The sequence below is a fragment of the Girardinichthys multiradiatus genome, chromosome 12 (genome assembly GCF_021462225.1).
Source record: "Girardinichthys multiradiatus isolate DD_20200921_A chromosome 12, DD_fGirMul_XY1, whole genome shotgun sequence".
NCBI lineage: Eukaryota > Metazoa > Chordata > Actinopteri > Cyprinodontiformes > Goodeidae > Girardinichthys > Girardinichthys multiradiatus.
In genome coordinates, this window is record NC_061805.1 from 42,784,533 (window position 1) to 42,799,086 (window position 14,554).

General features: G+C 39.6%; 1 protein-coding gene across 3 annotated transcripts in view; it reads left to right on the forward strand.

The window, feature by feature from the left end:
• Positions 1-14,554, forward strand: part of col27a1b (collagen, type XXVII, alpha 1b) — a 121,184-nt gene that overhangs the window by 24,930 nt on the left and 81,700 nt on the right. For all 3 annotated transcript variants that reach the window (XR_007040580.1, XM_047381032.1, XM_047381033.1), the window contains 3 exons: positions 2,739-2,792; positions 11,189-11,242; positions 11,334-11,387. Coding sequence is in view for 2 of the 3 variants with exons in the window: in XM_047381032.1 (XP_047236988.1) it covers positions 2,739-2,792; positions 11,189-11,242; positions 11,334-11,387 (162 nt within the window). In the remaining variant the exon portion in view is untranslated. The remainder of the gene's footprint in view (positions 1-2,738; positions 2,793-11,188; positions 11,243-11,333; positions 11,388-14,554) is intronic.

A 14,554-nucleotide genomic window follows, 5' to 3' on the forward strand; every position in this document is an offset into this window, starting at 1 on the left:
TTTCCTTAGATAGAAAAACATTTTATCCAATTTGAATAAATAACTGAATCTGACTGCACTGTTCAATGGTTAGGATTAATTGGAATGTATGTACTTGACTTTGTGAAGTGCCTTGAGATGACATGTGTTGTGAATTGGCGCTATATAAATAAACTGAAATAAATAAATAAAACAAATACAACTCTGACGAGTGTGGGAGTATGGTTAACATTTTGTGTAACCACCTTTTCCTGCACTTACAGCTTTAAGTCTGTTGGGATATGTCTCTACCAGAGTTGCACATCAAGAGATTATTTTTATTATTTTATATTGTATCTCAAGATCAGATTGGATTTAAAAAGACATTTTCAAATCTTGCCAGGGATTCTCAAATGAATTAAGCTCCTCACTATGGTCAATTCTTGCTGACTGATTTGTTCTGACTTAAACAATTCCATTGTAGGTCTGACTGTATGTCTAGGGTAGTTATGCTTCTGCAAGATGAAGGTCCACTTCAGTCCTGAGTCTTTTGCAGCCTTTAACAGGTTTTCTTATAAGGGTTAATGTTATTTAGTTCTGTCCATGTTCCAGTCAGCTCTGACCAACTTCCCTGTCCTTGCTGAAGAAGATAATCAAGGAGACAGCCTGGTGGAAGAAACCGTCTCTGTGATGGCGTTTTTTTTGCAAATGATGCTCCGTTGCATGGACTTAAAGGCAAATGTCTAAACAGATTGTGTCCAGGAGGTGTGGGGTCTGCAGAGATGTTAGCTGCCTTTTCCTGACCCTAAACATGTACAAATCCTGGATGGAGGGAAGGTGATCCTCTCTGCTGACCTAATTGTTTGTTGCAGTCTGGACCTGATCTGTTTTGTGTATGAGCTAAACCACATAGTAATGGATGTTCACAAAACAGTCTGAATAAAGGCAATGTAGGAGATGACCAGCAGTTCCTGTAAAAGGCTTCATGAGTTGCCATCTGAAGTACAGTATCTGCTGGACCATTTTCTGAACAGCGTCTATGTGTGAAAACCAGCTCATGTTCCGAGAAATAGATTATGGAAATTACCTTTACTGTCCCTCAGTGGGTAAATTATGTGCTACTTTGTGTTGATGTTTCACCTAAAATCCTGATAAATACATTGAATTTTGGTTTTGGCAAAGTGAGAAAATGTAGTTCAAGGGGTATGAATACTTTTGCAAGGCACTGTATTTGGCATCAAATACTTATTTTGAAATAAAATAAATACAAGCTTTTATCTTTTATGACATCCCCAATTGCATAACTGTTGTGCAAATGATGCAGTGTTTCCATTCGTGGTGTCCTGAAAAGATTTAATCAGTTCTGTTCTGGGTTAATGGCCAATAAAAACTGTAGCACTCCTGTAAAACTGCTCAGCCCTAATTGTAAACCACGCGCACAGGTGCCCCTCCTTCTGCAGGCCTCAGGTGTAATGGTGTGTATGTGTTTCTGTTTTCTTAGTGCTAACGTGTTTTGTGTTTACTTGCTGGTTTCCCCCTAATGGTTGCTTGTCAAGATCTCTTTTCAGTAATTGTTCTAAGCACAAAGGATCTTCATTCCTCCTCTCACCCACCTGAAGATGGATGGACCGAGTGACTCATTCTCACCAATATTCCTGCTCCATTGGGATACCACCCGCCCAGCTACTCATCAGCACTGTGCCTCCTTATCTTATGTATTGCAAGAATGCAATTTGTAACACTCTGTCCCAGCCTCCTTATTTCTCTACTTCTCCTTCTCCTTTCGCTCTCTATCTGAAGATAATGACTTCCATACGTTTTAATATTGAGCTAGTGAAAGGGGGAATGGTCTGAATAGAGAAGCGGGTGGAGAAAATCTATAGATGAGCTTCTGTTAAGTGTCTCCATATGTCCGGCAGCAAGCGCCTGGGAGGAAAGAGGCTAGGCCAGTTTAAGGGAAGAGAAACTGCCTCGGCTGTTTGATTCCTTTCCACAGTGTGATAACAGACAGATGGAGTCTGAATCCCCCCAGCTGTAAACTTACACCTCTATTCCCCAGACTGCTAGGCTCATAGTAATCCTATCCTATGACTCCCACCTCCAGCTTAGTGGGGAGAAAATGCCTCTCCTTGCAACCCATGGAAAGTCTGACCGGGAAGAAAAACTGACTAAAGATACAGTAGCTTGCAGTTCCAAGCCATTTGAACATGTTTCAGGTTATTTAGTTTTGCTGGAGATGATTTTTCCATGCTCAGCATGGTTGGAAGGAAAACCCTTGAACTGAAGTTGTAGCTTTGATTTTCCAAAAATTCCTAGTTTTTCACCGCTTGCATTTGCAATCCTTTCAAACCTCCAGCAAAAAAAAAAAAAAAAATATATATATATATATATATATTCTTTGCTCCTGTGCATCAGACACCCTTGCTTGATGGTAACATTTCAGATTCTTGGTACAAAGCATTTTGAGGAACATGATGTGATAAATAAGTGACCATCATTTGTTGGACACTGGAAACAGGTGGAGAAATGTTAGGATGAAGATAATCACATTCACATGACAAAACTTCATCTGCAAGGCAGACACACTGGACATCTATACTCAAACCCAGTGGGACCGCCAAGCACTGCTGACTCGTCCTTTAAATTGCATATGGTGGAATAGAAATAACATGTGTCTAACATGTTGCAATGACTCCCCCTTTTACTGGGGTTCTTCCAAATCACCCACATGATCATTTTCGCTATGTGTCCTCCTCAGTCATGCTTGTCTTTGTTTGCAGGGTCCTCCTGGTCCTTATGGAAATCCTGGTCGTCCCGGACCACCCGGACTGAAGGTGAGGACATAACATCGTCTCAGATTACACAATATTTGCAATATGCACCATATTAATGTAATCCAGATTAATGGAGTTTTTTTTCAATCTGAAGATGTAGCAGAGTTCAGCTGGTTTTAAGTTTCTCAATCCAATTTTAAACCATACATAAACCTGTAATTTTATAGTACACACCATTGTGCATGGCCTGCTGTCTACCTCTGCCTAGACGTCTGTTATGTTGCTTTTTTCTTGTCTTGTCTGGAATGTGTCATCTCTACTGGCATATAATCACCAGTTCCTTTTGAATATTTGTGCTGTAGTAGAAAAACTACCAGCTCACGATCTTAATGGACATTATAAGACACCTCCTCCACCACACTTGGCCTCACAAGTGTGACGGTCGGCAACACCATAAGCGAGGCAAAAGAGGTGGACACAATGTAAAACTTCTGGCGAACATTGATCTGCTGTCTCAACAGTCATCATACAAGATTCCACGTATACAGCGATTTCATCGTGCATCACCCCATGGAATACTGCTATCGCTGGCTGCGCTCCACTGATGCGGGCACTGGCTGCACACCTCCTGACCGTAGCCACTCAAGGATCCGAGGACGAGGCCACATGCTGGAAAATCTCCACTCCTTGGGCCGTGTCCTCCGACTGGCCAGACAGGGCTCCATTTGCATGGCTCTGTTCAACACCAGATCACTTACGAACAAAATGTTTATTCTTAAGGATTACTTTTGTTCTCATTCCTTAGACTTTCTGTTGTTAACGGAAACATGGCATAAACCAGGTGATAACAGTGCCTTTTCGGAGGTCCTGCCACCTGCCTGCTCCTTCTTTAGCTTGCCATGTTTGGCTGGTCATGGTGGTGGCACTGCTACCATTTACCAAAACATATTTAAATGAAGACGTCTGCCTTCAGACACTTACTCCTCTTTTGAACTACAGGTGTTTGTGGTTGATTTCATCCATCCTGTTTTATGTACTGTAGATTATCGTCGGCCAAGATACAATAAGGATTTTATTCAAGAATTCACTGAATTTCTTGCTGATTTATCCATATCTGCTGCCTGAACAACCCACAGACTGCTGAGTTCTCGAGGCTTCTGGCATCTTTTAATCTGACAGTTAGTAAACCAACCAATTCATCATCTTGGGCACACCCTGGTTTTCTCACATGGACTTTCTATCATTTGCTGTGAAATCTCTGAGGTAGCTATCTCAGATAATTTACCCATCATCTTTGACTTTGCAGCTCCCTCTCCAGCCCGTAGACCATTGGCAGTGGCCTGTCACCGTCGCATCTTCACCTCTGCTGCAGCAGGACAGTTTACAGTTGCTTTTATGAATTCACAGTTTGTTAAATCAATAGGTCTATATACCACATTGTCTTCTAAACCCAATTTCTGTCTTCCATTATCTCTAATAGCAGCATGTCCTAGAGTGTTATTTAACATAATTAACTTTGTCCTACAACCATCTACAGGGGTTGGACAATGAAACTGAAACACCTGTCATTTTAGTGTGGGAGGTTTCAAGGATAAATTGGACCAGCCTGGTAGCCAGTCTTCATTGATTGCACATTGCACCAGTAAGAGCAGAGTGTGAAGGTTCAATTAGCAGGGTAAGAGCACAGTTTTGCTCAAAATATTGAAATGCACACAACATTATGGGTGACATACCAGAGTTCAAAAGAGGACAAATTGCTGGTGCAGGTCTTGCTGGCGCATCTGTGACCAAGACAGCAAGTCTTTGTGATGTATCAAGAGCCATGGTATCCAGGGTAATGTCAGCATACCACCAAGAAGGACGAACCACATCCAACAAGATTAACTGTGGACACAAGAGGAAGCTGTCTGAAAGGGATGTTCGAGTGCTAACCCGGATTGTATCCAAAAAACATAAAACCACGGCTGCCCCCTCTACATGCTGTCACTAGGAGCGATCATTACACTGCACCACCTGTCTTTCCATTGTCATGCAGATGACATCCAGATCTATTTGTCCTTAAAACCGAGTGACAGTAACCCACAACACTGCCTTCTCGAATGTATTTCTACTGTAATACTCTTTATGTTGGTCTCACTCAGTCATCACTCAGTCATCTGCATCTAGTGCAGAACGCAGCTGCCCGGCTTCTTACGGGTACTACCAAACGAGAGCAAATCACTCCTGTTTTATTTTCTTTCCACTGGCTTCCTGTCAGTTTTAGAATAGATTTTAAGCTTCTACTGTTTGTTTTTAAAGCTTTAAATGGTTTGGCCCCATCTTATTTATCTGATTTGTTGTGTCTTTGTGTGTGTGGTAGATCCCTGAGGTCTTCATCCCAGTTTTTATTAAATGTACCAAGGAATAGGTATGTGCATTGGGGTGATAGGGCGTTTTCAGTAGCGGCTCCTAGACTGTGAAACCAGCTCCCTCCGGACCTACGCTCTATCTCTGACCTGGGCCGTTTTAAATCGAAACTTAAAACCTTGTCATTTAGAAAGGCTTTTAATATCCAGTAGTTTGGTAGCACATTATTACTCGAGAGTTTGTATTGTTTTGTTGCTGTTTCTGTTGTTGGTTGTTTATTGTCTTTCCTTTTATGAAATGTTTTTCCTTTTTATTTATGCTTTAAAAAGCGTTGTGGTTGCCTAGTCGGCAGGTTTGAAAGGGCCATACAAATAAAAAAATGAAATGAATGAATTCCTTTGAAAATATGGCTACTAATGAAAACAATCCTGTGTTCTGTATGCAATTTTGGTTATAAATGGCTGGGTGATGCTGGAGTTTTTTGCTCTTCCTTACATTTCTTCACCTAGAACTACAACTTTTGTTAAGGTGGATTAAATTCTGAAGAGTTCGAAATACTCAGAACTTTCAGGTGTTTGCTTAAAAGCTGAATTTGTTTCTGCATCATGGTGACTTGAACTTCACTAGAGTAAAGGTAATTTAGAGAGAGAGTCCAAAACTGACAGAAAACATCTGGGGTAATCGGAATAGGTCAGTCAGTCATTTTCTACCGCTTATTCCATAGTGGGTCACAGGGGAGCTGGTGCCTATCTCCAGCAGTCTATGGGCGAGAGGCGGGGTACACCCTGGACAGGTCGCCAGTCCATCGCAGGGCAACACACAAACAACCATACACACACTCATTCATACACCTAAGGGCAATTTAGAGTGACCAATTTACCTAACAGTCATGTCTTTGGACTGTGGGAGGAAGCCAGAGTACCCAGTGAGAACCCACACATGCACAGGGAGAACATGCAAACTCCTTGCAGAAAGACCCCAGGCTGGGAATTGAACCCAGGACCTTCTTGCTGCAAGGCAACAGTGCTACCAACTGCACCACCGTGCAGCCCTTATCAGAATAGGTCTATGGGCAAAATACAGGGGTTGGACAATGAAACTGAAACACCTGTCATTTTAGTGTGGGAGGTTTCATGGCTAAATTGGACCAGCCTGGTAGCCAGTCATCATTGATTGCACATCGCACCAGTAAGAGCAGAGTGTGAAGGTTCAATTAGCAGGGTAAGAGCACAGTTTTGCTCAAAATATTGAAATGCACACAACATTATGGGTGACATACAAGAGTTCAAAAGAGGAAAAATTGTTGGTGCACATCTTGCTGGCACATCTGTGACCAAGACAGCAAGTCTTTGTGATGTATCAAGAGCCACGGTATCCAGGGTAATGTCAGCATACCACCAAGAAGGACGAACCACATCCAACAGGATTAACTGTGGATGCAAGAGGAAGCTGTCTGAAAGGGATGTTCGAGTGCTAACCTGGATTGTATCCAAAAAACATAAAACCACGGCCGCCCAAATCACGGCAGAATTATATGTGCACCTCAACTCCTGTTTCCACCAGAACTGTCCGTCGTGAGCTCCACAGGGCTATAGCCAAACCTTTGGTCAATCATGCCAATGCCAAACGTCGGTTTCAATGGTGCAAGGAGTGCAAATCTTGGGCTGTGGACAATGTGAAACATGTATTGTTCTCTGATGAGTTCACCTTTACTGTTTTCCCCACATCCAGGAGAGTTACAGTGTGGAGAAGCCCCAAAGAAGCGTACCACCCAGACTGTTGCATGCCCAGAGTGAAGCATGGGGGTGGATCAGTGATGGTTTGGGCTGCAATATCATGGCATTCCCTCGGCCCAATACTTGTGCTAGATGGGCGTGTCACTGTCAAGGACTACCGAACCATTCTTGAGGACCATGTGCATCCAATGGTTCAAACATTGTATCCTGAAGGCGGTGCCGTGTATCAGGATGACAATGCACCAATACACACAGCAAGACAGGTGAAAGATTGGTTTGATGAACATGAAAGTGAAGTTGAACATCTCCAATGGCCTGCACAGTCTCCAGATCTAAATATTATTGAGCCACTTTGGGGTGTTTTGGAGGAGTGAGTCAGGAAACGTTTTCCTCCACCAGTATCACGTAGTGACCTGGCCACTATCCTGCAAGAAGAATGGCTCAAAATCCCTCTGACCACTGTGCAGGACTTGTTTATGTCATTCCCAAGATGAATTGACGCTGTATTGGCCGCAAAAGGAGGCCCTACACCATACTAATAAATTATTGTAGTCTAAAACCAGGTGTTTCAGTTTCATTGTCCAACCCCTGTATGTTCTCACAATCTAAGTGATTTGGAGAACTTTTGCAACTTTTGCCAAATATTGTCACCTCCAACCTAAACCATCTCCAAACAATGAAGACTAAAAGCTGAAAGTAAATCAAAAATATTAGTTTATGAGTATGCATACTTATGCAACCAGGTTAATGTAGCGGTTTTTTGTATGTTTTATAGTTTTCCAAGTAACATAATTGTTTATTTTTATTAGTTTAGCTGTATGGGATAAATGTCCCATTAATGGTAGAAAAGGTTTAGAAAGGATTTATCATGATCACATTTCTTTACATTTCAAAAACACTGAACTTTAACAGAGTTATGTAAACTTCTGACAGTCAGTGTATGTTTAGCTTCTTCCTGTACCAAAGCAAAAATCAAGATACTTAAGGTCTAAATTAGTTCTACTAGTGTTGGCCATAAACAAGGCCAATTCAATATGTCCTTTGTCCATTTGTGGCTTTATTTTGGTTGTGTGTGTGTGTGTGTGTGTGTGTGTTTTGAGTTGTGATCACGCCTTTTGAAACATCTAAAATAATCAAATGCACAAAGGTCTAGCAAAAATTGCATATAGGCAACCTGAGAGCAAATTGCAATTGTAACTATTATCTTTTCATCGTTCTAAGAAAATTTCTGTTGGATTTCAAGCATTTTGTTTCGTTTCTTGTATCTGTACCTGAATTTCGCTTCTCTTTTAGCTGCTATTCTCCGTAGAAGTCATCACTACCTTATCTTGTTCCTAATTCATCTTGACACAACCTGTTACCTGACGACAGCAACTCAAACTCTTTTATATACCTCTAGGTTTTCTCTGTTCCCTTTTGGATTCTTGTTCTCTTCTTGGCTGCCTGCCATATTTTCCTCTTTCAGGAAAATTGTGTTCTACGCTGTCCTTGTATGTTATGAAGCTTTGCAATTTGGCGGGGGGGGGGATAGGGGGTGGGGGGGGGTGGGGGGGGACACACGAAGCATGCTGAGGAGTTAAGGCACTGTGGTTTAAATTTCAGTCCAAATGATAGCTTCTATAATACAAATTGCCTGTTCTTAATTTACAAAAGTCCCGGTACTGTAATAAAGGCATAGTTATAGCCCATTATAACTTTAGAGCACCTTCCAAAATTACTGACATCGTTGGTAAAGATGTGCAAACAGTTTTATATTTGGAGTTATCCAAACAGGATATTTTGTCACTAATACCAATGTGAGTCATTTAAGTTCAAACATTTTCTTATACCTGCAATTCAGTGCTTCATTAAAGTTAATAATATGTATGTTTTGTATATACTAGAAAACCCAGTAATTTCATGCTGGAATAAATTAACACACTATTAACACACATTTTTATCAGCATTTCACTTATTTCACTCACCAAGAATGCTGTGGGCACTGCAGTCTCTTAATAGTTTATCTGGACAGTAACAGATTTATTGACCTTATCAGAGTTTCTGCAGATCACTTTTAGTATCATGCTTCAAGATGGTCAAGAAAGCTACGAAAAGGTTCTGACACACCATGTATTGCTTCATTAATGTTTATAAAAGATATATCCTTGTGGAGCAGTTTTCAGAAGCACTGGGCTAATATTAACATGTTTTCTCTCTGTTTTGATAAGACTCATTGAGAATTTGACTACATACAGTATTTTAAAAAGTTTTCAGTTAATTGTGTATGGATAAAGCTTACAGAAATAGTTTTCCTCTTGTTTTAAAACTTAGTTATTTGCTTTGAATTTCCTTAACCTTAATGACAAGTGTTTCAGCTGAGCTCTGTGCAGCCCATTCTTCTACACAGAGAGCTGCCATGGGACCATAGAAGGTCACATGATGCAGACAGAAAGGAAAACAGGTTTTTAGACTTGAGTCTTGTTAGAGATGTTGATATCTATCATTTAAAAATGCCTTGACTGGAGCCCAAATTGATACTTGGGATCGGATTGGAACATCCCTCTTAAAACAAATACATCATTTACAGCAGAAGTATAGTTTCCCAATGATTTGTTTTTTACAGTTCTCTAACAGTAAAGATAAAGGATTTTCTCATCCTCCCTTATAATCGTCCCTACTATGTGTGGTGGCAAAATAAATGTGCATCCTTCTAGTCTTGTTTGTTACAGTTTTAAACGTTACTTTTGAATAGGTTTTGGTTAGTAGTTATTTTTATAGCTTTTTCTTGGCACACATCTGCCTAACTTGAATGGTCTGTTTTGTCTTTTCTTGTATAGTGACTGGGTGAAATGTTTCTCGTGTCATGGCATATTTATTCATAAGTGGGTTACTAATTAAAAAAAGTATGGACTATAAAAATGCTTCAACTATATTTTTCAAAGGAATTATTATAGAATTTACTGCTTACAGTATAATTTTGATAACAAAGGGTATTTTCAGGTCTAGCATCCCTGAACAGAATAAACTAAATATTGTAAATAAATGAAAGAATACAGCAGTTTCCGTCTTTTTTGTGTCTTCCACTGTTTGTTTGTGTTTGCTTATTTTGTATTTCTGTGGTCTTTGGCTTTTTCTGCTCTCAAAAGGTCCTTTGTTTCCTTTCTGCAAGAAACTGGAGTTTTAGGTTTTTCTGTCTCACTAATTTGCATGAACTCAACTTGTTTCAGCTGTACTTCTGTCAACAGAAAAGTATTTTTAGCTCTATAATATTTTAGCCTGCTATAACAAAGAGAACTCTGCTTTTGGCATAATTGTTCATAGTTTAATTCTGTAATTGATCAATATGAATGCATTCAATTTCTCCTTTTCAAAAGATTTCTAAAAGCTTTAAAACATAAGTAGCAGCTGCTTTGGGCTTATATAAACAAAATTAGCTCCTTTTTTGTACATGTGTATTTGCTTAGTGCCAAGCTGAAAAACCTGGGCTTGACTTTGCTTGACCTATTTGCACACAAGGCTCAAACTGCAAACTGTCTGCTCGGACACAGGGCTCTGGGTTTATTAAACTGACCCACAAAAACAAAACCACATGGTGAGTTACAAGAACTTTGTCTTCCAGGTTTCACTCTAAATTCATGTAATTCTGATAGACTTTTGACAAGTTCAACTGCATTGACCATGAATGGTAATGTGTTTTTAGAGAACAAATTAAACATTTACATTTAGATAGGATTATCTGGTATAAACTGAGATTTCTGTTTTAGTTTTTTCAGCCAAAAATAACCCACTGATGAAGAAGAGCCTTAGCAGCAGGATTTGATGAAATTTCTCACAGCACCACACCACCCCTCAGTTTATCACATAAACTGTACCAGAACATCTGCGGCCATTTGTGTGATTTCTGTCGAGCTCACTTAGTCCTGTAGCACTTTTATCCATGTTTCTATTTGCGATAAGCCCTCACACAGGAAATGATCTAGTCCTCCTCGGAGCTGTGATGTTGTAATTGCCCAGATTACAAAGTGTCTTTACGAGAAACACTGGACCTCGAAAGCTGACCCAGACTGCTCTGACAGGATTCCCACTGCCCGAAAAAGGAGAAGAATGTGCACGATTACTCCCCATCATTTCTTGCTGGCTTGTTGTAAACAGAGCTGCAGGAAGGAGTAAACTGACTGCTCCTTTGTTTGAATACAACCACTGGACTCCCCCAATGAATAGAATTAACTCATTACTCTATGATAGTGTTAATAGAATGTAAAGAGCAAAATTTCTTGTTCCTTGTCTGAAGAAATGTTATTGCAATGCAGAGAATATTCAATCATCACTGGCTCCTGTTGAGGAGTTTTTCAAACTTTTGAAAACATCATTTATTCTTAGTTTTTGATGTTGTAGGGACAAAAAGGAGATGCTGGAATGTCACCTGGCCAAGCCCCAAAAGGACAAAAAGTATGTATTAGTAACAACTTTAAAAAACGTGTTAAATGGATTTTAGTTCAGCATTTAATTTGATTAAATGTGACCTGATTGATATTTTCAGGGAGAACCTGGTGTGATTGGCTCACCGGGACCACCAGGCCAAGATGGACGAAAGGTAAAAAAAATAAATAAAAAATCAAAGTTAACTGATCTTATGATTATGAAAGATTTATCACTGTCTATTGATGTCTATAGATAAAAATTAATGGTGTTCTGCATGTTGAGTGTAAATGAACATACACAGCCAAACTGTGGTGTTCAGAGGGTCCAGCCAAACATACGAGCTTGTGTGGCAGCTGAGCAATCATAACATATGAACAATCACGTCTGTGAGGAGTTCAAACAGGATTTGCTGTCTTGGATGTTACATCATCAGCATCACAGGCATCTGAATTGATGAAACATCTCACAAAAAAAAGAAATCTGGAATTCTGGGAGAAAATTTTACATGCTGTCTCCAAATGCTGTCACTCCTTCTCTAGAGAGTTCTTTGAAAAACAGGACAAGTATGGAGTGCGTCTCAATTTGGAGATGTGATCCTGCTCATGATGTAAAATATTTGACTTTCTCTCCCTACGGCTCAGCTGAGTTATCACTGATGGTTTGCAGCAGCATGTTCTCCACGGCCTTGTTCATTTTATCGCTGGCCTTTCCCCAAGTCTATCACAGTAATTACAAATGTCAATAGGGAATATGCCTGTTGGGTATTTCAACCATGCATAGTAGGAAATGAAAAATTGTCTAAAATAAGCGAAAACAAGGACACCAAAACATAAAATGCCAGTTAGGAGTCAATCCTAAGTCGCATTGAAAGCTGATGTAAACAAAGATGAGTTCTCTGACAGGATTTAAAAGACTGATTTGTGGGAATATCAATTGGCAGGTTGTTCCAGAGTCTGTGGGGCCTCCACAGGAAAAGCCTGATCCCCTCTGTGCTTACATTTAGATTTCAGTTACCCTAAGTGGCATCTGGCTGGATGATCTTGGTGCTCTTATACAGGTCAAGCAACAGGGCAAATGACAAATGACAATTGACAAATTACCAAAGCAAAAGTCTCTGTGTTACTATACTCCTTTGCTATTCTTATTTGGAACATTCTGATAATACATTTTATCAATAAATATTCCATGATTGTTTGACAGTACGGAAACAAGAAGCAGTTTTTCAAGCACAATATTTTGATATGTCCTGTTTTTACTAATATCAAAACATTCTGTGTTAATCAACCATCTTATAGACAGTTAAACAGAACCTCCAAAATGGGGAAACAAGCATCTGATTTACAAGAGAAATAAATTTGGATATCATCAACATGACATAGGGCATTAAAATCCAGTTTTCTCTCTAAATAATCAAAACAAGACAAATCACTTCCACCTGATAGATCTCTTACACTAACATTTGTAACTTTAGGAGAACAATGGGCAGGCAGAGGGGAAAGGATATTAAGTAATTCATCCAAAAGGGCACAGTTTCCAAATACAATAATCTTACACTTGTTTTAATTTAGTTTGAGAAATGTTGGATTAAGCACTCTTGGGCAGTTAAATACAGACCAAAACATCCATTCTTGAAAAGAGAAATAAATCTGGATAATATTAGCATAGCAATCAATAAAAAATGTATTCTGCAGCAATAAATACTTGATTTGTCAGAGTTTGTTTTATGTATTTTTTATTAGATGCATGGTGTTTAGTTAATATTTCAGTAAAAATTTTGTCATGATTCATTTTAATAGATTTCTTTACAAGGAAACACAGGATTTACTCTCACATTATCTCTGGCTTTTATTCAAATGTGAGAGGTTGTGCCAGCTTGATTTTTTACACAGTATTCAAATTTCTACACAGTAGAGTGCTTACTTCATTTTTTAACACTTGTCAAACCGGAAAAGTCTCAAAAACTTTCCATCTGATTCTATCCAGTCTTTAAACGTCCTCACTCACTTTCTCCCTATCGGAATAAACTTCTTTACCAGCTTTTCCCCAGCTGGTAAAATACACTCTTCTTAAACTTGTGAAGAGTTAGAACTTTTTAAGCGTTTAGGGGTTTTGGCCAGTAGACTCAAGATTGAAATGAAAGAGTCTTTATACGCAGTGGTATAGTGAATAAAATGAGACAGAAGAAGGGAAATGTTTAATATAGAGAAACGCTAATGTTTTGCAAAACAGCATCAATGATTATTGGAGAAACTAAACTTCTTTATAATTGCGCTCGAGGCTTTGTGTCTTTTGAAAGCTGCTGTCAGTCTACCCTGAAAAAGATTAAAGGAAATTAATAGAAAGGTTATTGTGGGGTGAGGATTCAGATGCCACGATGTGCTAATTAAAACAAAAAGTCTGACAAAATGAGAAAACCTTTGTCATTAACTTACTTTTTTCACAGAGAAACTTTTTCTTACCACTTGAAATTATCCTCAGCATAATGATGCCTTAGGGAAAACTCCATTGGTTTGTTATGTAATCAGACAGAACTGACGGTAAAAAGGTTCCTCTATTTAGCAACGTAATGGGAAGCGCTCAAATATATTTGAAAAAAAGGAACACGTCTTGGGTTGACTTGGGATGACTCATGGAACATAAATCAATGGGAAAAGGCTGATTTTCTCCTGCCTGATTCAAGGTCAGTGTGGACCTTTGCAGGACACGGACCACCTTGTTCTTGCTGTTACGATCCTGTCGGGTGGGTTTCTGTTGCAAATCCAGGCTAGCCTGTAAGAATTCATCTTTGCACAAGGATAGGCTGACAACCATTCGGACTATTACGACTCAGTGTCTTATCCAGCTAATTAAAACAAGACAGATCCACTTGGCTCTGCGTAAGGCCGCCAGACACCTCCTTGCTTGCAGCTGTTTTTACTCTCAGTATTTTCTTTGTTTAATCATTCTTAGGCACAGAAGGTCCACCATAAATTTGAATTTTGCTGAATATCCAGCAGAGGCAGATGAAACTCAAACATTTGCTTTCTAACTGTCAAAACAGCCAGTGAAACTTTGACCCACTGCTGTATGATAGACCTCTTATGCTGAGTTTTCTGCTCAGAAACTGGCCTGCTGCCAGAAAAAGCCTTTTCTCACTCTGGGAAACGTGTAAAGATGCAATGGGAAGGTTGCCTGGGAGTCATTCAGTGGTCTGAGCTGTAAAATAGGAAGGGGATTGTCTATGAGTGTGTGTGTGTGTGTGTGTGTGTGTGTGTGTGTGTGTGTGTGTAAAATCCAAACACTGTGGAGAGTATTACCAATTCTGGACCACAGAGTCCTTTACACAGCCGGCTTCAAATT